Raw genomic sequence first — 27,253 nt, forward strand, 5'->3', positions numbered from 1 at the left:
TCCCGGCGTGCAGCGCGCGAGGGCCTGCGGAGGGACGCGCGGAGCGGCACGGGCAGTGGCGAGCACGTTGTTAGTGGGCGCGGCTGGCGGGCCCCGTGGGGGGGGGGGAGCGGGGGGGAGCGGGGGGGGGCGGGAGCGACAAGGGTCAGCCTGAGCCAGGTGGGTTCTGGCATCCTGACCCACGCTTGGTCAGGTCACTCTCCTGAGTGACACCGCCGTGGCGTCAGAGGAGCTGTCTTTCGGCTTGTGCGGCGGGAAACGGCGGTGGCCTCAACGTCCTAAGAGGTAGCCTGGGCCCAAGAGCTTTAAGGAACTGCGGGAGGGGTCGAGAGGGCACCTTCAACTTGGTGCACGTTAGAGAGAAGACCTGGGGCGCGAACCCAACACCTGCCCGGTGCCCACCGCTCCTCGGGCCATGCCGGGAATCCTCCTGCTGGGCCGGGGTTCTGCACATTCTCTTCCCCACCGCCCCTGGCGGCCGACAGAGGTCACCCCCGCCCTTCTCTGTTAGGCCCCAGGCTTGGCAAATCCGGTTTGGGGATAGTTTTTCAGCTTTGTGCTTTGTTAACCCTTCGCCCTCTGCTCTTCCTTTCCTCAGAAGACGGCTGAGGGGGGGCCCTGGGAGCCCCCTCCCTTGGAGTTGTTTTAAAAATGAACATTTTACTTCTTGGGAACTGGCAGGTCATTCCTTCCCGCTGTATTTGGGAAGACCTGCCATACCACCCGCCAGGGAGGCCATTCTCATCTGTCAGATTCTGGAGAGGGGGCAACCCATCCCTATTCTTTAGAATAGCTATGGTCGTATTCTGTGTTGGCTGCACTTTGGCATGGGATAGTTGGGGGAGAAAACTCACTTTGTCCATCTTCTCACGTTTCCACTGGAGAGTCCAAGGCACCTACTGTACTGAAACTTGGAATTTCCATACTTCGGGTCTTCAACCAGGGACTTAGGGTGGAAACTGTATCTGTGAACCGAGGTTACTGATGGCGTGCACATTTGAACGTTGTGCCTCAGCACCACTCCATCTTTAGGGTGTAAAAACGTGATGAGATTTACAGTTCATCTTGAATTCTTCAGCAAAATTGATCACTTTAAAAGCAGCTCTGAAAACGTGTTTTACTGGCCTACCTTGCTAGTAGGTAGAGTTCTATTGAGACGGCGTTGGGGGTGGCAGCATTTGCAGCATGTACTTTACAATGTAGTCCCTTCTAAATTGTGGGCATTAACCTTTCTGAGGTTGTTGACCCTCTATAAACTTTGGGCCAAGAATGAGGCCTATTTTTAACAAATGAGGATGAGCTGTCAATTTTAGATTACTGTGCTTGTATTTTTAATTATATGCAGTGAGCTGTTTTGAGAATTAACTAGTTCATGATATTGACAACTGCGAAGGTATAGGTCCTAGGGATTGAATGTACTATGTACATATCTGTGCATTAAAACTAAGTGATCATGTGGCCATTTTTGCTGATTCTGATGCTAAAGTTTCTTGAGATAATTGCTGTTGTAATTTTAGGGAAAATGAATCTAATTTTGACATTTTAAGAAATTTTTTCATAAGATTAAAAACCTCTTAAATATGTGTGATGCAAACTCCACCGTGAACTGATGTCCTGCATGAGATATATAGAGATCACGTTTTGTGAATTTTATAAAACCTAACTGAAAGCCATGTAAATTGAGTTAGAATAGAAGAACGCTTGAATGTAGTAGTAGTGGAAAGAGTGAATGGCCCTGACAAAAATGTTTTAAAAGTTACTATTGTTGTTATTCCCCCCCATTATTGCCTGAAATTTGAATTAAAATAATAATAGCAAATATTTTGATACCTTCTGTGTGCCAGACTAAGTGCTTTACATATTTGAACTCATTTAATTCTTACATAATCCAGTGGGGTAGTTGCTATGATTTTTTATTTTTTTATATTTTTATAGATGAGGGTTAAGTAACTTGGCCAAGGTCATGAAGCTAGGAAGTAATGAAGTAGGATTTTGACCCAGGCAAGCTGGTTCCAGAGACCAGAAGCTGTGCTAATAATGAAGCCGTGCTTGCTAGAAGGCCAGGCTCATAACTAGAAGTTGGCTGGCACATAATGGATTTTCAGAAAATTTCTTGATTCCTCCTAATGTTTGGGTTATTATGTTCAGAAAAAAAATAACTTAATAAGGATGTTATTTATGAGCTCCCAACAAGGCAAGGATCATCATTTTGTTTCGTGATTTAACCTAAGTGCCTTGAACAGTGCCTGGCATACTTGGTTGTTTATTGAATGGATGAATTGCCAAGAAAAGTTTTGTACAAATCTTTTTTTTTTTTAAACGACATACAAGATTTATTTTAAACCATTTATAAGATTTCTTTATGCACTGTTTTGATTATTTGGCTCATTACTCATCCAGCCAGCTTTGGATTTCTCCTGGTTTGAATTATACTTTTGTCGGTGAAAGGAAATGGAGTAGTAACTTCCAAGTTTTCTGGTCAAAGTAAAGGTAAGCAACAGGTTCAGTAGGTACCATCCCTCTTTTAAAGTAATTTCCCAAGTAACAGCACTCAGAAGTATAATTTAAAAGTGTGATTTCTGTAGTGTAGTTCAAGATCACATTTTTGAAACATAAAAACAAATTAAAAAATTTTAAAGCATGATGGTATTCTTCGAGGTGGGAAAGAATTGGTTTATGGAAGGTTTGTTTCTTCCATCTTGGAGGAAGGACTGTTCCTTCAGTACACTTGCCAAAGTGTTCTTGCTGAAATTTTACTGCCTTTTTGGAGCCTGTAAGATATTCTTGTTAACAAGGTTTTTGGTGTAGTTGAAAGTAGGATTTGGTTGAAAAATGTAAGTTTATTATGTGTGATGTTAATTTTATATGTCCCCTTGACTAGGCTATGCCACCTAGTTATTTAATCAAACACTAATCTTTGTGTTATTATGATGGTATTTTAAAGATATGGTTAACATCTGCAAACAATTTACTTTAAGTAAAAGAGATTACCCTCGATAATGTGGATGGGCCTCATCCAATCAATTGAAGCCCCGAATTTTAAACTGAAGTGTCTCAAGAAGAAAACATTCTTCCTCAAGACTACAACATTGATTTCTGCCAGTTTCCAACCTGGCATATCTACCCAACATATTTCAGAGTTGCTAGTCCCCCAATTTTGTGAGCCAATCTTAAAATAAATATTTATATATTTAGATAAATAGTAATAGGTTTCTTTAAAAAAATTTTTTTTAATGTTTTAATTTATTTTTGAGAGAGAGATAGAGACAGCATGAGCAGGGGAGGGTCAGAGAGAGAGGGAGACACAGAATCCAAAGACAGGCTCCAGGCTCTGAGCTAGCTGTCAGCACAGAGCCTGATGCGGGGCTCGAACCCACGAACCGTGAGATCATGACCTGAGCCAAAGTGGGATGCTTAACTGACTGAGCCACCCAGGCGCCCCAATAGTAATAGGTTTCTAATAGATAGAAATGTCTGTTTATCTAAATACAGATAAGTCTAAAGACAGATAGCTAGAAATATATGTATAATTTTTTTTTCTCTTGGTTCTGTATCTCTGGAGAAACTTTTGATTAAGATTTTGGTGCTGAGAGTGGTTCTAGAGAAGTAGATTATTTTTATTTATTTATTTATGTAATGTTTTTATTTATTTCTGAGAAAGAGAGAGAGAGAGTGTGTGAGCAGGGGAGGGTCAGAGAGAGAGAGAGAGGGAGATACAGAATGTGAAGCAGGCTCCAGGCTCTGAGCTAGCTGTCAGCACAGAGCCTGACACGGGGCTCGAACCCACGAACTGTGAGATCATGACCTGAGCCGAGGTTGGACGCTTAACCTACTGAGTCACCCAGGAGCCCCTAGAGGAGTAGATTATTAAAGATGAGTTTTCTGAATTAGTTATGATTTTCTTGGAATGGCTTCCCTGATCTGATTAGATTTAAAGACACTAATAAGTGAAAAGGGCACTGATAGCCCATAGCGTGATGTGGCAACAGAGATATACAAAACCCAGAATGTCACCATCCTATGCAAGTATTTATACAAGGTGAGGATGGGATGATCACATATTTGATGACGTAAAACATTTTTGTCAAATTAACAAGTATAGTGAGACTGACTGGTTGCTGACTGCTGGCTACTAACTGCTGGGGAAAGGGGAAAGAAAAGGTTGACCTCAGATCTTCAGATTCCCAGCTCAGGCTCTACATAAATAACCTGAAATTTTTTATATCTGCCTTAAAGAAACTCATCTCCTGTAATTGCAGAGCTGAGATTGCTGAAAATCAAACCCAAAGTCTCATCCTGCAAAGTGGCTGACTTACAATGTATAGCAGAGTATCTGCTATTAAAATGAGGGCATTGATTGAGAAAGAATGTAATCCTCAAATTTGGAATGGGATACTGAACCCCTAAATTTTAATCCATTGTCTTTGCCACTAGAAGCAGTCCTTTTACTCCTCTTTGAAGAATTTAACCTTGCTTTCTGTGAAGTACTTGTAATGGCCTTCCCTGAGGTAATTGCCTTGCAAAACAACTGATTCTCCTCAGGAACTACCCCTACCCCCCTTCTTTGCTTCTAGACCTATAAGTAGACCCAAGTCCCAGCAGGCCCTCAAGGGGAAGGTATAAGTGTGTACCTTCCAGGAGGAGGTGTGCTGTACTTTAAAAACCACATGATTTAGTTTGATTTATACTTGTAGAAATCTGGGGAATTCTTGTGCGAATGGATATTAAAGATGGGGGATAATGGTGGAAGGCGCATAAAGTTGGACAAGGCCAAATTTATTGATAATAGAAGGATTAAGCAATGATTCTGGGTTCACTGTTATAACCTTAGGGGTTAGTTGGTTGGTTGGCTGAAGCATGGACCAAGAGGTGACCTCCCCAAAATGAAGTTAAAATACCAGACCTGTCTTGCTGCATTACAGAGGAAGGGATCCAAAGACCTAGGGAGATTGGCATGGTAGACAGACTTAATCATGTAAGACCAACTCACCCACTCTGGGAGGGTCTAAAGGAGATATCTTTCACCATGAGAGTGAGAAATAAATTGATGAGGGGAGTCCCAGCATCCCTGAAGAACTGTGGGATTGCTCTTCTCTGTGGGTCAGAAGTTATAGCAGAAACTGCTGCCACTGAACTAGGGATCCTTAAATACAGTGCAGGTCATTGGAAATTGGGCAGCTATTACAGAGAGACCTATTTTTTTTTTAATGGCATTTCTATATGTTGAAGGAAAGAAGCCAGAGGAGAGGGCAGTTGAAGTACACAGGAAGGAGAATAGCAGTAGAAAAATAGAAAGAAAATGTGGTTGAGTGGAGTCCTGGAAAAGACAGGAAGAGGTTAGATCTGGAACACAGGTGGAGGGCTGAGATAGTTCCTTTTCTGAGGAAGTTAATGGATTCTTAGACGGGTGTTGATGTAGTTAACTTTGGAAGGGGGAAGGCTGAAGTTGAGAAAATTCACTCCTAATAACTGGCTAATTTTTAAAGGAAAGAGGGGGGATAGTTCTGTCTATCCTGTGGGACCCTTAGGTAGTAAACACAATAAATAAGTAAATTATATAGGATGTTAGAAGATTAGTGCTATGAGAAAAGAAACAAATAGAGCAAGATAAGGAAGATTGAGATATTGGGAAGGAGGGGAGGATTGGAAGTGGTGTTGCAATTTTAAATAGGATGGTTAAGACAGACCTCATTGAGTGGATGCCATTGAGTGGAAGAAAGTCTTGTACTGGGGTGCCTGGGTAGCTCAGTTGGTTAAGTATCTGACTCCAGTCATCATCTCAAAGTTTGTGAATTTAAGCCCTGCACTTGGCTCTGGCCTGATAGTGTGGATTCTGCTTGGGATTCTCTCCCCCTCTCTCTGCTGCTCCCCTGCTTGTGCACACGCAAGCTTTCTCTCTCAAAAATAAATAAACATTAAAAAAAGAAAGAAAGAAGACTTGTAGGAAGTGAAGGAATTAGCCATGCAGACATCTGGAGAAAGACTATTCCAAGCAGAAGGAACAGCTCGTGCGAAATTCCTACAGCACTCTTTTTAATATGTTGGAAGAGCTGCAAGGCTGGCCAACATGGCTGGAGCAGAGTGAGAAGACTGAGAGTGGGCGATGCATTCAGAGAGGGAAAGGAAGGAGATTATGTGAGGCAAAAGTACTTATGCCCTTCCTGTAAGAGAAATTGCAGAGTTTTAATTTAGTAGAGATATGATTTTATGTATCTTTTTTATGTTACAGGCTGAAAATAAAGTATAAGAGGCTTGAAGAGATTGGGAAAGGTGTGGAATAGTCACTGAGAGGAAAGTGAAGGGAAGCTTATTAGATCAGGAACCATGTGGGTTGTCACATGACATTCAGAACCTTTCTCTGAGATCAGGTGATGTACCCTCAGTGTATGCCGATATTAATTTACTCAGTTGTGTGATTTTTGTTAGTGCTCAGCTACTGAGATGTAGTTTTAGGAAAAACAAGTAGTTGGACTAATTCCAGATTAGATTTTGTGGGCTGGTATTACAGATGGACTGAGTAGTAATTCAAGTAATGCACTATAGAGTCAAGGCTGGATAAAGACATCTGAGTGAAACCAGGAGGAGCTGTTAGATTAGAAAGAAAAACGGAGGTAGGGTGGCGTTAGGCCTTGGAACTAGAATCTAGAGGGTCAGGGAGTGAAGGCTCAAAGTAGAGGCTGCAGAGAGTGGGATAGTGTAGTTTCAGGATTTCAGCTGTGGAGCAAAATCAGATGATTTCAAGATAGAAGCCGTAGCTAAAGAAGCTGGGATTTAGCATGGGTCATCCAAATGGAATAATGGTAAAAGTTTAGATGAAGGAAGAATATGAACTTGATTTGGCTGGGTCGATAGATAGAAGGTAGGTCGATAGAAGGTAAAGAAAGAAAACTAGAACTAATTATTGTTACAGCATGCTAAATGCTAGAGGCTTAACATACTTTATCTCATTTCATTGTCATAAATACCATATGATAAAAGTGTAATTAACCCCATTTTAGGGATAAGGAAAAAAACTAAAGTAATACCAGAAAAGTTGGAACTCAGATCTTTCTGATTGCAAAGTCTACATTTTCCCCATTGCAATGGGATAACACCTGCCAGACCCAGAAAAGAAGGGAGTAGAAGTGGAAGCATGTGGATTCTGGACGAGTGTTATGATTATAGATCACCATGGTTTGCCTTGTGAAATTTAGATCTTCTGTAAAGTCGTAAAAATATAAACATTTTATGTAAATGAATATATTTACATGGTAATTTTGGAAAAATCACTGATTTTCTATATAAATGATAACATTTCACATTTAAGACTGCTCTGGAAATCAATGAATTATTAATGCAATTCTTTGGGAATTCACTAGGGGGCATAATTTAACCTTTCTTGAAGATTAAGAATTTAACAGTGGCTCCATCATTACCACATCTTGTGTATGTCGCTCAGCTCCTGTATTAGAAAGCTCAAAAGCAGAATAGGTTGAAAGAGGTAGATTTTATAATAGAAATTGAATTGAAGGGATCAAATGTGTTAAAGAGTAGAAGAACAGCCCAGAAAATACTGCAAATGAACTTGTATGCTTTTACCTTTTCTAAGCATTAGTCAAGGTATGATTAAGACAAGAGATTGAAATGAATAAATTAGAATATTAATCTATTGAAAGAAGAAAATTTGAGTGTCCTCCTGTTTGGTGGTAATTGAGAGAGCTTGTATAACTAGAAGCAATTCTTTTCCTATCTCTTTTATTATGTTTCAGCCTGATGAGTTCTACAATTTATCCCTTCCTCATACCTATGCTTCAGGTTAAAGCTATACTAAATAGGAGTTGTATCTGGCAAGGCTGCATAGTGTACTTTTTTAAAAAAGCTAGTGGTTTTTATTTTTTAGAGAAGAATGGGTTTATAGAAACATGGAACACAGATAGTACAGAGAATTCCCATATTATCTCACCCTCCCCCCACAACTTCCCCTATTATTAACATCTTGTGGTAGTGTGGTACATTTGTTAGAATTGAAGTACTAACTAAAGTCCACAGTTTGCATTAGGGTTCACTCTTTGTGTTGTACAGCTAGTTGTGTAGGTTTTGACAAATGTATAATGACATTTATCCACCATTACAAGATCATATATTTTGCTGCCTAAAAAGGCCCTGTGCTCCACTTAATCATCTTTTCCATCTCTCACTGTGCAGCATCTGAAACCACTGCTGATTTTACTGTCTCTATAGTTTTGTTTTTTCCAGAATGTCTTATAGTTGGAATCATGCACTATATAGCCTTTTCAGACTGACTTCTTTCACTTAGCAACATGAATCCTCAATGTCTTTTCATGGCTTCATGGCTCATTTCTTTTTATAAGTAAATATTATTCTCTTGTATGGAGGTACTCAGCTTGCTTATCCATTCACCTACTCAAAGACCTCTTGGTTGTTTCCAGTTTGGGGCATTTATGGGTAAAGCTGCTATTAATGTTTGTGTGGGAGGTTTTTCTGTAGACCTAACTTCAACTTATTTGGGTAAGTATCTAGGAGTGCTATTGCTGGATCATACGGTAAGCCTACGTTTAGCTTTCTTTGAAACTGCCAAACTGTCTTCCAAAATGCCTATGCCATTTTGCATTCCCACCACCAGTGAATGAGAATTCCTGCTGCTCCACATCCTCACAAACATTTGGTGTTTGTTAGTGTTTTGAACAGTAGTTATTCTAATAGGTGTGTAGTGGTATGTCATTATTGTTTTAATTTGTAACTCCCTAGTGACAAATGATGTTGAACATCTATTTTTAATTTTTTTAATTAATTTTTTTAATTTAAAAAAAACATCTATTTATAAATAATTGGAATATAACATTAATTTCAGTTGTACAATGTAATAACTCAATACTTGTATATATTGCAAAATGAACACCACAGTAAATCTGTTTAACATCCATTACCATATATGTTTTCCTTCCCAGGCTCTGGCAGCCACTAATTTGTTCTCTCTGTGAGTTCAGATTTCTTTTTTCTTTCTTTCTTTCTTTCTTTCTTTCTTTCTTTCTTTCTTTCTTTCTTTCTTTCTTTTCTTTCGATTCTGCTCATAAGTGAGATCACATAGTATATTTCTACCTCTAGAGTTCATGATACATTTTTATCTCATCTAAGTCCATCATCAAATGATACTATAGTACTTCACATGTAGTTGCAAGTACCTTACTCTGGAATGTTATCATAGAGTATTCTCAATTCCTTGTGACAATGCTGTCTTTCATTTCACTTATTATGTGCTATTAATCATCTAACACATCACTACTATGACTTCAAACTGTTATCCTCTACATCAATTAATAATAAAAAAAGATTTTGCCTTTGTTGATTTCTCTGTCAATCTTTTTTTATGTAGATCTATATTTTCATGTTGTTTTCTTCTTGAAGGTCAAGTCTATTGGCAATGAATTCCCTCCATTGGTTTAAACTTTTATTTCTCTTCTATTTTGATGGATAATTTTGCTGCATACAGAATTCTACTTTGACAGTTTTTCTGTATGCACTTTAAATATTTACTCTACTCTTTTTTGTGCCTGGTTTCTGATGAGACATTGACTTTAACTTTATTCCTGCTCTCCCCTAGGTAAGGTTTCCCCGCTTCCCTACAGATTCTTTCAAGATTTTCTCTTTGTCTTTGATTTTCTGCAACTGGAATATGATATGCCCAGATAGGGATTTTAGATATTTATCCTACTTGGTTCTCAGGGCTTCTTCGACCTGTGGTTTGGTATTTGTTAGTAATTTTGGAAAATTCTTATATGTTATTACTTCAAATATTTCTTTTACTTCTTTCTCTGTTCTTCTAACATTACTATCATGTGTAACAATTTCTGAAGTTGTCTCATATGCTTGGATGTTTTGTTCTGGTATTTTTATATGTGTGTTGGTGTGGGGAGAGGGTACATTTTTTTTTTTTTTCTACTTTGCATTTCAGTTTAGCAAGTTTCTATTGACTTCACTGATTCTTTCCTTGGGTTTGTGGATTCATTAAAGACATTCTTCATTTCTGTTACAATATTTTTGTTTTGTGGCATTTCCTTTTGATGCTTTGAATTTCCACTTTGCTTACATTGTATGTTGTTTACTTTTCCCATTCAAGCTCTTAACATATTATAGTTATTAAGTACTCAAAACTTCCTAAGCTGAAGCTGCTGCATTGATTTTAGAAGTCATTTATTAGAGATAAATTGAGTCTTTTAAACACTGACAGATTGTTGACATTCATGGAACTGAATTAGATTGAACACAAACTGGATGCCAGGTTTTGCATTAGTCCCTGTAACTACTGGGAATCCAGACAAACCTCTCACTCAGGAACATAAAGTCCACAAAGAAAAAGAAGATTCTAATATCTACATTTTCAGTGCAGTTTTATGTGCAGTTTGCGGGGCTCAGGGACTTCAGAAGGAATTAGTGCTATGCTGTGACTTGCAGGAAAATGGTAGTTAGATGAAGTAAACCATTTTTTTAATGTTTGTTTATTTTTGAGAGAGAAAGAGTCACAATGTAAGCAGGGGAGGGGCAGAGAGAGAGGGAGACACAATCTGAAGCAGGCTCCAGGCTCTGAGCTGTCAGTACAGACCCTGACACAGGGCTCAACCCAACGAACTGCGAGACCTGTGCTGAAATTGGACTGAGCCACCCAGGAGCCCCAAAGTAGGACCATTGTTTATAGAGGATTTGTCTACTTTGTGATTTTGTTTTCATAGGGCATCTGTGACAATGCCCCGTGGGCTGGAGGAGTTGAAACAAGCCAGAAGACTTCATTCCTCTCACTCCCACTTTAACCTGAGCAACTTTGCATTTATTGATTGATTGATTGACTGGTTGATTGAACTTCTAAGTAAGATTTTATATGACAAGAGTTTTTTTAATTTGCCCAATAGAGCACTAAATCTTGCTGTTGGAATTTGTCTCAACTGTCCTTTTAGTTAGCTGCTTTTCTTATATAAGAATGGAATATAAATTACTTAATTCCTTTTGTATTTCTAGTTATTGTATTTCTAGTGCTGCTTGAATGTCTTAGTGTTCCAGGCTGTGAGGAACAGAAACACGTTCATGTAAATCTTAAACAGTGTGGGTTTAGTTAGGATACAGAAGGGGTAAAGGAATGTCATGAACTGATTCATTTGCGTCATGGAACTGCAATTTGAGGATATAGCTTCTCTAGAATTCCATAACATTCTAACATTTGTGCTTTCTCATTGGCATTTGTTTCAATCCATTCATCCTTCTCCATCATTCCTTTAGCTTGGCTTCTCTTATTTTGGTTCCCACGGCTTCCTTATACTTTTACTCCTTTCTCTCTCTCTCTCTTCTTTTCTTTCCTTCTGTTGACATAGGATGTTACATTAGTTTCAGGTGTACAAGGTAGTGATTTGACAATTCTGTACATTATGCTAGGCTCCCATAAGTGTAGCTACCATCTGTCACCATACAACACTATTACCATATCATTGACTATATTCCTTATGCTGTGTCTTTTATTCTCATGATTTATTCATTCTGTAACTGGAAGCTTTATACCTTTACTCTTTACCACTATGTCTTCATCTTCTCTTTGCCTCAGAATTGCTACATGAGAAGCCCAACCTTCAGACATGTATATTACTGCTTCTTCATGACTGGTCTTGGGCCTATCCTGACCTAAGAGACTGGATATTATTGGATTGATTAGTTAAGTTTCATATAGTTTTTCAAGTTCTGTGCCAGAGCCATCCTAAGCAACCTTTTATTCTGTCTAATCCCCATTCAACTCAGGCACTGATCCTTAGACTGTTTCACTGTGAATAAGAGCAACCGCCTACCTTGTTTACTTATCAGAATAACTTGTAACATTTTCTGAGCACTTGCTACATGCTAGTCATTTTCTGAACATTTTACATTTATTTTAATCTCATAACCTTATGAAGTAGGTGCTGTTATTAACCCCACTTTACAAATTGGAAAACAAGGTACAAGGGGGCTAATTAACTTGTTTATTATTAGGTAGATTGTAGTTATAGTGTTTTCAGGATGTGAACTTGGGCATTCTGACCTCTTGGATTCCAGGCTATCAGTTGTTAAACCCTATTGCCTGCTTGCGAAAATTAAGACATGATAGAATCAGTGTCCCTACCATACAGGGTAGGATTGTGTACAGAGAATTAGGCACCATTAATCATATGCCAGCCACTTGCAGTATTATCAGTTTTTATGACATAGTTCTAAAGTGGAAAAGGATAGTCATAACAAGCACTCTAATCGTATCACTTCTCTTGGGTCCAGTAATGCATTTATTTCCATAACTGAAGCAATAAGCAGTTTAGAACACTGCCTCATCTATAGATATTAGAATTTCATATCTAGGGGTAGGAAATAACAGGTAACTTTTGTTATATGCTATGTCTAATGATTTAAAGAATGTGTTACTGAAATTAGTGTATTTCATTGGAAGAAATTCAAGTTTAAGTTGTTCATCCCTCCAGGTTCTGCATTTGTATCAGAAATAGTTAGAGGCCTGTTAGTTCACAGCTTCTTCAGGCCAATCATCCACTTGTCCAGATATATCTGATTTCATCTGAGTAGTGTTTATGAGGAGTAGCACTTCCATCATTGACCGATAACTGAAAACTTTTATCTTTAATTGAAAAGATGAACAGGCTACTAAAATCCAGAAATAGAAACTGCCAGTGGGTTGAGGCCATTATACACAGGTGCTTGCTGTGAGACAAGATGACTCCTACTTTGTTTTGGTTTTATTGTTTTTACTTATTTTAATGCCACCATGTTGCCTCTGGCACTGAAGCCATTTGCTGGGCCTAGAGAAATGATCCCCTAATTCATATTGTCAAGTGTGGCCTGGCAATAGGAGATTCCAATTTATTAGGTCTAGATGGAGACCAGGAATCTGGTTTTTCAGACTACCTCTCCTTTCCCTCAACATCCCCAACCTGCTATGATTCTGATGTGTAGCCAGTTTTGGAAACCACTAGCCTAAAGATTGGTTTCTAAGGGAAGAAAGATAATACACAGGTGACTCTTGAAGTGGTATGCTAAGTGAAAGAAGCCAGTCACAAGAGACCATGTAATATAATTCCATTTATATGAAACCTCCAGAATAGACAAATATAGAGAGACAGAAAATAGATTAATGGTTGCAGGGGGCTGGGATGGGGAGGAAATAGTGAGTGACTCCTCATAGATATGGGGTTTCTTTTTGGGGGTGATGAAATGTTCTAAACTGAGATTGTGGGGATGGCATCACAATTGTGAATATACTAAAAGTTATTGAATTCTGTACCTTAAATGAGTATGTGAATTGTATCTCAATAAAGATGTTTTTTAAAATAGGCAGTAAGAAGTGGGATAGGATAAAAATATTTTCCTTAAAAAGGAGGGAGTAGTTGGGGAAACCAGGGGAAAGGGTGAAAGCTGGAAGCTTGGAAAGAGACTGTTAAAAAAATCTTATTGCGGGGTGGGGGAGCGGCGCTCCTGGGTGGCTTAGTTAGTTAAGCATCCAAGTTCAGCTCAGGTCATGATCTTGCAGTCTGTGGGTCCTCTCCTGCATCGGGCTCTATGCTGACAGCTCAGAGCCTGGAGCCTGCTTTGGATTCTGTGTCTCCCTCTCTCTCTGCCCCTCTACCACTTGTGCTCCTTCTCTCTCTCTCTCTCAAAAATAAATAAACATTAAAAAAAAATTAGGGGCACTGGGATAGCTCAGTCAGTTAAGCATCCAACTCTTGGTTTCGACTCAGGTCATGATGTCACGGTTTTGTGAGTTGGAGCCCCGAATTGGGCTCTGTGCTGGCATAATGCAGTTGGCTTGAGATTCTTTCTCTCCCTCTCTCTGTTCCTCCTCCACTCTATCTCTGTCTCCTTCATATAAAATAAAATAAAACTTAGAAAATTAAAAAAAACCTACTGTATAAATTTTTTTAATCTTTTTTTTTCTTCTACTTTATTCACAAACACATAATTAATTATCTGAAAGTTAGTCTTCTGGGAACTTCAACTCCTGGAAAACTGCCTTGTAAAGGAAGTTGATTTAAAAGAAACAAAGTCTTTGAGTCCAGAAAACACCGATAAAGCCACAGACAGGAATAATTCAAAGATAGTAGTGCTGGAGAAAATCCTCAAATCCGACAAAAAAATAGAGACCAAAAATATAGTAAAATATTCAAAAGGATTTTTTTTTGTGAAAAATGAAGCAAAACATTTTATTTGACAAATTTTAGGTTATAATTCCACCTGAGCTATTTAGACTAAATAAGCAGTTGATGTTTTTCACCCTTTAAATAGGTATAGCATAGATTTATGGAAAACAAAACAGTGTAGGATATGGACTGTAAGAAAGCACACTAAGACATCCTTTACGTAATGTTGTACTTTCACAGCAAATAATAAGTCAATTTTGTAAAAATAATTAAGGATTTAATCATTTTCTCTATGGTCTTTCTTAGTCATTTAATATTTAAGTCATTATTTGAAGCACCTGTTATCATACCTGTAGTTTTTCCAATTGTTAAATTGGTCTGATTCTTCAGCTTACTTGTAATTGACCTTGTTTTTCATTGCAGCAATCTTCAGTATCCCCTTTAAAGGTTTCCTGGGAGCCTATTTGCAAGATGTGCAGTTTCATTTCATAATTTATTTACATTGTGTTGTTGGATTATCTGTAAGAGCCTAACAGAAGCTGATGTTAATTTTAAATTAGGGAGGGATGAGTCAGGAGATTAATTTTAATTTGGGACAATTTATCAGTAGATATTTTTATATAATGATAGACAGCTTTGTACCCCAGATAACATTCATGTGAAATGGAATATCTGTATTTATTGGAATGTTGATTTATTGGGGTGGTAACTCAAATACTGTTGACTTATTTAGTGTACAGTTTAAAAAAATAAGATCATTCACAATGTAGTAGTAGTAAGATTGCTGGTGTGGGTTGGGAGTGGAGATTAGTGGTCAGGTGACTCTGCCTGATATTAAGAGAAGGGAACTAATTTGCTATATAGTAATACATATTGTAATTCTACTTAACCAGTGAGAGAAATTATGTCTAGAGAAGCTAGGTAATTTGCTCAAAGTAATAACACTGTTACCTCAGTTGTGTCTATCTTATTCCAAATCTGTATTCTTTTAAAATTACATTATACTGTCATTCTGACAAAAAGTTTTAGATATCTGGTAAACTATATTATCTCCTCACTGGCCAAAGGAATTGATTTAGTCCAAAGGTATTATAGAATTAATGGTACTTGTATCAACTGTTTTTCAGACCTTAACAGTTGTAATAATAACTTATGTGATGCTTGTTAGCTTACAAAAGTACTTTGACATCAGAAATTTCATGTAGTTTCTATAACAAGCCTGTGAAGTAATCCTCATTTTACTAGTGGACTTAAGCTTGAAGTCTCAAAGGCGATTGCATGGAATTGTGTCCCCAAAACATGAGGGCCTAGATTTTTGTTTCTAGATCTTATGATTTTTCCATGTATTACACAGCTTTTTTGTAGAAAACCAGAAGCCCTACAAACATCCCTTGTGTAGCAATAAAATAACCTCAAAACATTATCCTCTGTGATGTCTGCTGGACTAGTTTACTATATCCTATTTAAATGATGTATTTTGGTATAATGTTTTAAAATTGTGATATGTTAGAACTATATACCTTAACATTAATTTCTGTGGATTTGGTAACAGTGTCTTTTATTTCCTAATAATTAATGATTTATTTTTAAGTGGATTGGTTTAAAATGGAAATCAATGTATACTAATTTTTTTTTTTTTAGATCTGGTCTCTGTAGAAGCTGAAATTCACTAATCACCGTTCTTCAAAATGCAGTGGAATGTACCACGGTCTGTATTCCGACTGGCACATAGGACATGTATGGAACCACATACAGCTGTTCTTTTTGGACACTGTCAAAACATAAAGGGACCATTACTTTTGTGTAAAGCTGAATCCAGAGTAGTTTTGGTACAGGGCCCTCGAAAACAATGGCTGCACTTATCTGCTGTCCAGTGTGTTGCAAAGGAAAAGAAGCCATTCACTGCTCATCCACCCCAACTGGGGGTCCTTCACCATAAACAGTGGGAGCAAGATATTTTATGCAAGAGGGTTATATCATCCAATGCCACATCCCCAGGAACTCCTGCGGAAAAAAAGGAAGAGACTGATCCTTTACAAGACAAATCTATTAGTCTTTATCAACGATTTAAGAAAACATTTAGACAATATGGAAAAGTTTTGATTCCAGTGCATCTAATAACTTCTGGTGTTTGGTTTGGAACATTTTATTATGCAGCCATAAAGTAAGTTTTTGCTTGGTTGAGCACCTTCCCTGTTTTATCAGAATATTAATCTTCTTAATTGTAGTATGAAAGCCTTAAATAATTTTTTCAACGCTTTAATGTCTTTAACTGATGACTGTGACTGCTGTTCATAGCTGTTTTTGATATTTTCTTAGCTAAATTTGCTTAGTGAGTTTAACAGGCATTATACTAAAATTTTACTATATCCTTTTATTTAATTCTCACAACTAGGTTGTATAATTATTCCCACCTTATTAATGAGATTAAGCAAGAGTAAGTCAAAATAACTTAACTTTTCCCAAAATATTTTGGAGTCTTATTTCAAAGTCCCTGCTCTATGTTCAACTGTCAACATTTAGCATAGCACAGATATAAGAGAGTGCAAAAATTTGGCAGCACCATGAGTTCTATATTTCTTGAAGTGTTCACAAATTTAAAAAGATACCTATTATTTTGCCATATGTATGATTTTGGTGGGAAGTTAGGATGATATTTTTGCTAAAGCCTGGCAGATATAAAAATAAGCAAATTGCAGAGTTATGTTTTAGTGTTATTCACATCTGATAAATGTCAAGGTAAGGTCTTTTGTTCTAATCAGAAGTTAATTTGTTGTATACTTAAAAAAATTTTTTTTTAATGTTTTTATTTATTTCTAGGAGAGAGAGAGAGAGAGAGACAGTGTGAGCAGGGGAGGGTCAGAGAGAGAGGGAGTCACAGACTGAAACAAGCTCCAGGCTCTGAGCTGGCAGTCAGCACAGAGCCTGATGCGGGGCTCGAACCCACGAACCGCGAGATCATGACCTAAGCGAAAGTCGGACGCTCAACCGACTAAGCCACCCAGGTGCCCCATTTTTGTTGTATACTTAAAAAATTAAGAGTGTAGATCTCATGTTAGGTGTTCTTACCACAACTAAAATTAACTTTTAAAAATAGTTAATTTGGCGGGCCTAGCATGCAGATATTGTAATACACAGAATTTCTAAATGTACCTTTCTTGTTAAGTACAAATATTCTTCCTTTCTTTTAAGGTAAGTTATATTATTTATGGTATTTTAGGAGCAGGAGCACACATTGAAACAGACAGATCTCAATGATTTCCAGTTTGTTTCTGCCACTGGCAACCAAAGCGTTCTGATGCGTGTGTGCCTGTTTCTTTGAACGTACTGTGTGGGCTTTTCTTGTAGTGGCCTGGGCGTGACAGAGTTGAAGGAGCTCGCCATCCTGAGGGCAATGGAATGGCCCAATGTATACTACTTTGACGTTTTAGTAAAATCTCCTATGGCTCTAGAATTATTTTATTCTTTCTAAAAGTCCACTGATTTTCAACTTTTTGTTTTATTTAATGGTTTAATATTAAGGTATTAATAAAATATGTCATTTTGGGGACAAGGTTATTTTTTATTAAATTAAAAGATAATGAAGTGAAGACTGTACTTACTTTTGGAAAACACAGGATTAGAGGTGTTTATTTACAAAAGTTCTATAAGGATTTTTTACCTTGTATAGTTGATGCTGTTCTAATTCTCTTCACATGTTTCCATTATCTTCCTAATATTCAGTTAGTTATATCCTTCTTTATCACATATTATTATCCTTTACAGAAGATCCTTGTATGTATACTTTATGGAAGTATCTTTTTCATTAGTGACATTTTTATGAACGTGTATAGTATTTATAGAAGTCTTCAAAATTGCCCTTGGTTTAAAACATGTACCATTTTGAATAAAATTTATTATAGGATTTAGCTGTATCTAATTAATGGCCGTGTACATGTCCAAGTTCTTTTTTGAGCCATTGATGGTTTTTGGATGCAGTACTCTGGAAAATGATATGAGTAATAGTTCTGCTCACTTTAGGTTGCCCTTTATAAGCATTTGGCCAGGAGGCCTTGGAGGGAGAAATTTATGGTTTTAACTAATTGAATATGAGATTCTCGTTTGGACTGTTAAAAAAGAGCGCTTTTGTTCCTTTTACTTTTCCTTACCTTCTTATGTAAAAGAGTTCTATAACTGAAAAAGCAGACCCTAAGTAACCTAGTGATATGAATAATTATCCTTACGACTTTTTCAGTGTTGTCTGCCACTGAGGCAGTTGTGGTAACATTCTGTCGTTTCCTGTGGAATGCACACTTATTTTATCCTTCCCCGCTTTTTCTGCAGAATACTTGTATATAAATGTGGTGGTAAGACTATCCACTTTATTTTTTAATTTATTTTTTTTAATTTTAAGTGTTTTTTAAATTTATTTCTGCGAGAAAGAAACAGCGTGAGCAGGGGAGGGTCAGAGAGAGAGGGAGACACAGAATCTGAAACAGGCTCCAGGCTCTGAGCTGGCTGTCAGCACAGAGCCCGACGCGGGGCTCGAACCCACGAACCGTGAGATCATGACCTGAGCTGAGGTCGGACTGAGCCACCCACCTAAGACCATCCACTTTAAAGTCATGTCCCTTTATCCATCACAATTTGCCTTTTGGCTGTTTGTCAGCTTGGGACTGTGGTTGCCACACCTACCACCCCTGCACTGGTCCAGTTCATCACACAGTTAATTTCAATTTTGTAGGATGTGTTGCTCCCCAGAACAGTTGCTAATGTTTTTATTAAATCCTATCCCTTCAGAAAGTTGATTTATTCTAAGTAAAGATCTTATCAAGGGTAATACTTACAAAATAAAGATTTAGGATATGTTCTAATGCCAGTGTATCTTTCTCTGCAATGTGGTTTTATTACTAGATTGAAGTTGATTGTATACTCTGGTTTCTCTTCAGATTGCATAAGTCTTTCGCCTTTTACTAGATTGAAGTTGATTGTATTAAATACAGGTTTTCAATTCAACTGACAAGAGATTGGCTTTATTTTATTTTGTTTTAGTGGGGCAAATTCTGTTATTTGCTTATTACCTACTTAGCTAGTAAAAGAAAGGGAAGAAATGGTTTGTAACTTGGAAGATGGGCATTTGACATCACACTATGTTACTGACCAGTGTCTGTTTTAGTCACTCTGACAGCTAGCCTTACTGCCTTCTAGACATCATAGTGCAAAATGCCATTTTGTGTTTAGTTAACTCAGTGATAAAGATCTCAGACTTTTGAAACATTTTATTTCAGGAAAATCTAAATTGTACATGTTAATAGATTTTTATTTTAAACTAAGCTTTGGTGTCCCTTCTATCTGGCAAAACTTGCAGAGATCTTATATCTTCCAACCGGAAGTGTTCTCTGATCAAATGTAGCTTTGTGATGATGGTTTTGTCCATATAGTGACAAAGGCCTCGTGTTTTAGGCCTCAAGTCTCTAAAGTTATAGATCCATTCTGAAGCAAAATCCTGCCTAATTTTTACTGCATTTTATCTGTACTGTGAATGTGTTTGTACCCTTGTGTATTTCTTCATCAATTGAAACATCCATAAAGCTGGCAGTTTGTGAAGCGCAGATTTCTGTCAGGCCATGGAATCTTCCGAGTAAAAAGCGACAAGTAGGTATTACTGTTTAAATCAGTCCCTCATTAGTATTTCATATATAGCAGTTTCAAAGGAAATTATAGTTATTTTTATTCTTAAAATAATGAAACCATCAAATCAATATTTTAGAATTAAATAGAACCAAATATTTGCTTCTTTATTTTATAAAGGATACTTGTGCAAGGTGTTTGGGTAATTATTGTTTGATCTTTATGATAGTGTTTTTTTTTTTTTAATCACTCAGTTTTGTCTTATTTTTGGCCAAATGTTTGTCTTTTTTTCCCCTTCATGGTTGCTGTTAAATAGGTGGATTTTACATACCGGGGTAGGAAATGATTAATTACATAATTTTATAATTGTATTGGTTCTAGAATATATAATTAGCATATTGTAGTACATTGTGACTTGATTCGATTCACAGAATAGCTAAGTCCTTGTAGTACTAAGTCTTGCTTTAGTAGGATTCTCTTGTTATCTAAGAAAGAGATTTGAAAATGAACTGATGGTGGAGAAAGAAGAAACCAGATTGGACTTAGAGTCGACTTCATAAAACTTTTTAAAGATTCCTTCAGTTATCTGCTTTCCTCCTATAGATGATACATAATTTTCTTTGATGATGATCAGCCATATGTTCTTGAGAGTAGTCCCTGATTTTGTAGTATTTTAGTGAAGTCATAGAGGGATAACAACTTTCCCCCAATTAATTAAATTATTTTTTTAAATGTTTGTTTATTTTTGAGAGAAAGTACAAACAAAGGAAGGGCAGAGAAAGAGGGAGACAGAGGATCTGAAGCGGGCTCTGTGCTGACAGCAGACAGCCTGATGTGGGGCTCAAACTCATGAACTTCAAGATCGTGACCTAAGCCAAAGTTGGACACTTAACCAACTGAACCACCTAAGCATCCCAAATTATTTTTTAATATTAAGAATAAATTAAGAGTTTGCTAGCTGTTATGTAGGATACAGCTACCTGTGATAATAATGGATCTAGGCAATTCCCCTTCTTAATTACAAAAAGAAAGAATACCTGTATAGTGGAACACCCTCTGGACCCTACCTTACCCAAGAGTCACATTTAATACCAGTGATGGGACAAAGTGACATCATGTGGCTTCTGTTACGATGCACCAAGACAGACAGAATTAACTGTGTGGTTTTTCTGTTGGAAAATGTTTAACCTTAACCTGACCAGGAGGAAACAAGTGGACAAATCCAAATTGAGGGATATTCTCCCATGCAACAGGCCTGGGTGCTTCAAAAATCTCAGTGTCAAAGACTGTCTTGCCCTCTTCAACAAAAAGTTCTGGGGAGTACTTCTAGAGAAAAGGAGACCAGAGAGAAATGACAAGATACTGATAAAGGACATGCTGGGACAATTCAGGAAATTTTAATATTAAATAATATATTGTGTATTAATTATATACTCTTATTGTATGTTACATTTCCTGAATATGATAGTTATGTTTATATTTATGTAGGAAAAGCACAGAACAAGAACCTTGTCCTGATTTAGGGGTGAAGGGTCACAGTGTCTGTAAAACAACACACAGTGAGAGAGCAAGAGCGTGAAATAGCACACACCAGTATGCGAAATGTTGATAATCAGGGAAACTAAAAATAAATTAGGGCTTAACAGTTCATATTAGAGACTTTTCTCTGCCTTCTCTCCCTCCAAAAATTTGTTGCAATTTATGGTAATTGCTTCTTCACCTGCCTTTTAAGCCTGCTAGGCATCCTTTTAGAATAATTGAAGTTTTTATCAAGCCCATAGAATTATTTCTTCTTTGCATAATAACACAATAAGTGATACTTAGTATTGCTTTTACAATAACAGTATAGCCTAACATACAATTTTAGAGGTGAAAAGCTTAGGTCTTGAAGTTTGAATTGGAGCATTCTGAGAAAGTGGTATTTGACTGAGGAAACTAAGACCAGGTAAATGATTCTGATCCTTTCTTTCCTCTTAGGTCATTGAAAGCAATTAACTTAACTCTGCTAGATCCTTCTATTTTTAAAAATACGGTAATTAGGAATGTCCATGTGCAGAAGCAAAGCAGAAGCTTCAAACAGCAAGATACTGTGCAACATTGATGTTCTGTATATGTTCTTCTAGAGTGAAATCACAGTGATTTCAGAAGTGACTGAAAAAAAATTTTTTTTAACATTTATTTATTTCGGGGAGACGGAAATAGAGCATGAGCGGGGTAGGGGCAGAGAGAGAGGGAAACAGAGAATCCCAAGCAGGCTCCAGGCTCTGAGCTGTCAACAGAGCCCTATGAGGGGCTCGAACCCACAAACCATGAGATTATGAGCCAAAGTCAGACATCCAACCAACTGAGGCCACTCAGGTGCTCACTGCAGAAGTGACTTTTAAATAAAATTGGTTTTGGTGTTTTCAGAAAATTTTTTGAAAATATTTACCCCTTAAAGTTTGTGTGTATATATATCTAAATTACTTTGTTTCTTTCTTAGAGGAGTGAATGTCGTTCCTTTTCTAGAACTCATTGGGTTACCTGACAGTGTAGTAAACATTCTGAAAAATTCCCAGAGTGGAAATGCACTAACAGCATATGCCTTGTTTAAGGTAAGTACTGTTAGAAATCAGTTGCTCTTCACACTTAACCAATGACGTGCTCGGACTCTCATAAAACTCCATATTAGTTCTTTTGTAACTTAAAATACCCAATTTCGTGCATGTCGGGCAAAGTTTAAAATATTATTTTAAGTTTTAAATTTTTTAGTATAAATAAAATGATGGTTTCAAGGGTCTTGAAAACAGGTAGACCGTTCCTAACTGGCTACGATCAGACAAATGTGAGACAGATTTCCAGAAGTCATCTTTTTGACATTTCTCCCACTTATGGTATATTAATTTTCCTTATTCCAGACCCACGTGCCACCTGACTTTCAGTGATATTTAACATTTATTTTACAGTTTATAATAGCTTATCTTCTTAAAAAGTAAAATAGTAAAGTTTAGCTCAAATTGTTTTATGGTGTAAGCCTTAGATCAGTAGCTGTTACATATATTTAATTTTAGAAGTTTAGAGTTTTTATAACTGTTCTCTGGATTTGAGACAATGACATCTTTATAAATAGAGTTTCTGCATCTAGGAGTCTTTATTTTGGAAGAGGAGATTCATTGTAAATTGTGGAATTTAGCCATATTAATCTTGTTTTTCTCAGTTGATAGTTATAAAGCTCTATATGTCTTCATTCTAAGAAAGAAGTAGAAAACATTTGGAAACTAGATGTTATTTTAATTCTATTGTATAAGAATAATTAGAATCATGGTTTTATAGTATAAGTACATTGTTTTATTCTGTCATCTTCATTAAAATCCTCTGAAATCTTGGGAGATTTCCTTTTTTATTGTAATTTCGACTAGAGGCCTAAAGCTTAATTGCTGAGTTTTTCAACATTGAAGCTTATTAAATTCATAAATTATCAAGTTTTTAGTTATAATGGGTATGATTATCATTTCCTTAATTATAATAGCTCCTTATCCTATACTCTCATAGTATGTGTGTTCGTATCATGATCTGGTGTTAGTTTTTGTTTGTTTTGATGTTTGGTTCCTGTATATAATTTTAAGTGTGTAGGAATGGGAATTCAGAGCCATCTCATCTTTCTCTTTGTTTTCACTATGACTTGTATTGTGCTTTGTAGGCACATCCATGCTCAGTGCATGTTTGTAGGGTGGGAATTGAAACATGAACTTGTAAATGTAGTTAGGTTATTATCTGCAGTGTTTCTTCCCTCTCACTGTTCCTCTGCGAGGTGGGAAATGCACAGGGGATTCTCCTGGGTATTTTCTGTAACCCACAGTTTCTTAGGTAGAGTAACATACACTGAGATTTATTGCTTCAATAAGGCAAAGCCCCAAAAAGAGTGTGGCAAAGAGGAGAAGAACAACCTGCATGTGACCTTCTGGCCCTGACTGTGACACACTCCTCCAGCTCCCTAGCAGTGTCTTGAAATTGCACCTTTCTTTGAATTGACAAAAATTTGTTGAGCCCCTACTGTGTGCCAAATGCCATACTAGGTACTGGGAATACTGTAATTCAATAAAACGGCACAAAGTACATGCCCTCATGGAACTTATATTCTAATGGTGGGAGGCAGTTAGGCGAAGAAAGTGAAGTTAACACACACACAAACACACATGGTGTTTAGATGATGGTAAGTGGTGCTAAGAAGAGAGAACAAACCAGCAAGAGAGGATGTGTTTGGGGATTTTTGGTTTTTGGTTTTGTTTTGTTTCTTTTCAGAGGAATGGTTGCCAGAAGGTGAGTGAGTTAATCAGGTGGCTGTATGCGAGAAGAGCATTTAAGGAGGAGAAAGCCAAGTCCAAGGTCCTGAGGCTGTAGGATACCTGGAGTATATGAGGGTTCAGGGAGGAAGCCATTGTGGCTGGGATGAGTGAGTAGTAGAGAAGCAGCAGAGGCCAGATCAGGGTGGCCTTACAGGCCGCTGTGAGCACTCTGGCTTTTACTCAGAGGAGATGGAAAGTCACTGGGCAGTTTTGAGCATCTGACTTGTGTTTTAACAAAATCATTTTGGCTGCTGTATTGTCTGTATATATAGCAGGGCAAATGCAGGAGCCCAGAGACCTGGCAGAGGAGGGGTTATTGCAGTTGTGTGTGTAAGAGCTGGTAGAGGCTAGGACCCAGGTGGTAGCAGGAGAGGCAGTAAGTAGTAGGTGGATTCTGGATATGTTTTGAAGGTGGAGCTGATGAGTTTTTTTTAATAGACTGAATGTAAATTATGCAAGAGGAAGGAGTGGAAGCTCTCTTATAGATGTTTGGCCTGAGCAACTTAAGAATTGAGTTGCCGTTTCCTGAGATGCAGACAGCTTTAAGAGGAGCAGATTTGAGGTGGGACCACTGAACATTATGAGATCAGTTTTGAACAAATGACATTTTGAGATCCTATTAGTCATGCAGTTAGAAATGAGTAGGAGGTTGAATATATTGGAATTTAGGGAAAAGGCTCAGTCTGGAAATCTAAGAATCATTAATGTATAGATGGCACTACAGACATTAAACTGGACAAGACTGCCAAGGGAGTGAGCTAGACAGAGAAAAGACGGGGTACAGTGACTGGCTGCTGCCCCATAGCGCTCAGAAGTAGGCAACAGGAGGAGGAATGGACAGGAGGGACTGGAAAGGGGCAGCCTCTTAAGTGGAAGGGAACCAGGGAAGTGGGGGTGTAGCAACCAGGTGAGGATGTGCTCCAAGGAGTAGATGGGGGTGGGGGCAGTGGCTGTCTCCATGGCTTAATGGTTCACAGCCCTCTACAGTGACTATGATGAGAGGTGGAGAGTGAATGCTTGGCTAGAGTTAAGCTCAAGAGAGAATGAAGAGGGAAGTTGGAGGTAGAGAACAGAGGTGGCTCCTCCAAAGAGTTTTGGTACTGAATTTTAACACATAAGCCTCAGAATGTGATACATATTCTCTCCGCTTTTGCGTTGCTCTTTGACCAATTTGTCTGCTTTTTAGCTTTAGTCTTTAAATCTCTGGTCAGAGTTAAATCTGTGTATGTCTGCAGCATATGTATCAATCACTTTTTTGGCCTCCCGAATGTTCCCAGTTGGGATTTCAGACCCAGGGTGTAATGAGAAAGTAGCATAAGGCCTGGAAAAGTCAAAGGGATTTGGAAGTGAAACTATACTAAATTCAGTAAAGAATAAACATTTGGCCCATGTTTTCCTCTTGCCAATTTGAAGTAGTTTGGTTCTGGTTTAGTTCTAGATACACATTGTCTGTAGATTGGCCAGGTTTTTAAGGAATAGAAGCATTTGCATGTTTGTTGTTTGTAGTGGTCCTGAGCCATCTTTCTCATTCCCCAATGAGCATGTCCCCAGGTTCACTAGCACATGGGTATAGGCTCCAGTGCTTCTACTGGAAATATTCTGTCATCCTGGGGTCAGTGTCTAAGTGACAGATATTTGTAAAATGCATTTACAAAAGAAACATCCCTTGTTAGGAGGGAAAACCATGTAGGCCATAACTGTTTCGGCCTGGTCAGCAACAAAGTAGTTTGTGCTATTTGGCTGTTACTAAGAATTTTAATTTCAAATTGTTTTTGCCTAAGGCAGTAATCATGATCAGCTATTGATCTGCCTGTGTTTTCTCCTCAGATTGCAACCCCTGCTCGATATACCGTGACTTTGGGAGGAACCTCCTTTACTGTGAAGTATTTGCGTAGTCGGGGCTACATGTCGACGCCACCTCCTGTTAAGGAGTATCTGCAAGACAGGATGGAAGAGACCAAGGAGCTTCTCACAGAGAAAATGGAAGAAACAAAGGATAGACTCACTGAAAAATTACAAGAAACCAAAGGAAAAGTTTCTTTTAAGAAAAAAGTGGAATAGGGTGCCTTATATAACAGGTGACAGACAATTTCTGCACTTTAACCCTTTGGAGACTGTGCACAAAGATACATGTTCCTTATCTTTTTGGTTAATTGCTGAAATATACAAGTTCTCTGAGGGTTAAAGACCTAAGATACCTTTTTAAGATTAAATATTACTAGAAAAATCAGTGTTTTTTTTGAAAAGAAAAAATGAACCCAGTTTAAGAATGAACATCAATAGCATCAAGCAGTGGTTAATGTCTTATAAGTCAGAGATCTTTTTCAGGGTCTTCAGAATCATATTTGCTTTGTGTTTTGTTGCAGCTATAATTTATGCAGATGGGGCAGTTGACTCCTTGAATAACTGATGTGGCCCTAGACAGGATGTTAACACTGGGTTTTCATCTTTATGTTATTCATTGGCTTTTAACTATATTCATTTCTCAATGTGGAGACAAACTGTTATCGCCCAAGCTGCTAATGAATAAGAGGATGTTTAGTATTTCTGTAAAAACAGTATAGAACAGTTATATACCATTACTTTATATGAAGGAAGTTGAATAAAAATTGAGTCATATGTGTAAATAAGATGTATTGGTTCTATATAAATGAAAAATTGACCTTTAAAAATGATTTTTACCTGAAACTTGTCATAATCAAATTTTTTAAAGCAAATATATATGGCCATGGTATGTTTTCAACTAGAGCGTATATCTCTATTGTGAGTCATTGGTATTCTCTTCAACTAATCTTTCAGAGGAAAAGTGAAAATAATATTCTACCTTCAGTTTATTGTTGAAATCAAATATTCTTAAGCCATGACTCCAGTTTGTGACTCCAATCAAGCAGCTGCAGGTGTGGGAGGAAGGAAAATGCCGTCAGGTTGTCCCAGAGCTGAGTCATTCTCTCTGCCACATGGCAGGCCTTTGTGTCTACAGGCCAGCACTCTCTCGGTGTCTTTTTTTTCACAATTAATGTTCATTTCATTGTGGAGTACAATTTTAAATTGTAGCTGCTTTTTCCCTTATACCCTTTTTTCCTTATATTGAAATATGCTTGAGCATTTGACTTGAAATTTTTTTTAATAGCAAAGAATCATTAAATTAATCTGCTTGAAATGAAA

General features: G+C 37.6%; 1 protein-coding gene across 2 annotated transcripts; it reads left to right on the forward strand.

Annotated features, from left to right (window-relative positions):
- Nucleotides 1-10: 10 nt before the first annotated feature.
- Nucleotides 11-27,253, forward strand: FAM210A (family with sequence similarity 210 member A). 2 transcript variants are annotated; one of them, XM_039224255.1, is made up of 4 exons: nt 11-69; nt 15,795-16,317; nt 22,246-22,357; nt 25,916-27,253. In XM_039224255.1, exons 2-4 carry the CDS (start codon nt 15,842-15,844, stop codon nt 26,147-26,149), a joined length of 822 nt encoding a protein of 273 aa, XP_039080186.1. In that variant the 5' UTR covers nt 11-69; nt 15,795-15,841; the 3' UTR covers nt 26,150-27,253. The 2 variants fall into 2 exon arrangements, with proteins under 2 accessions (XP_039080186.1, XP_039080185.1); XM_039224254.1 differs by lacking the exon at nt 11-69 and adding an exon at nt 127-285.

This window comes from Hyaena hyaena, unplaced genomic scaffold (genome assembly GCF_003009895.1).
Source record: "Hyaena hyaena isolate Hyena2069 unplaced genomic scaffold, ASM300989v1 scaffold_1579, whole genome shotgun sequence".
In the NCBI taxonomy this organism is placed as follows: Eukaryota; Metazoa; Chordata; class Mammalia; order Carnivora; family Hyaenidae; genus Hyaena; species Hyaena hyaena.

Excerpts from the sequence above, each read along its gene's own strand:
- FAM210A (XM_039224255.1), top strand. The coding sequence starts at position 15,842 with ATGCAGTGGAATGTACCACGGTCTGTATTCCGACTGGCACATAGGACA. Across the intron at positions 16,318-22,245 it reads TTTTATTATGCAGCCATAAA|AGGAGTGAATGTCGTTCCTT; the intron begins GTAAGTTTTTGC and ends TTTCTTTCTTAG. Across the intron at positions 22,358-25,915 it reads CAGCATATGCCTTGTTTAAG|ATTGCAACCCCTGCTCGATA; the intron begins GTAAGTACTGTT and ends TTTTCTCCTCAG.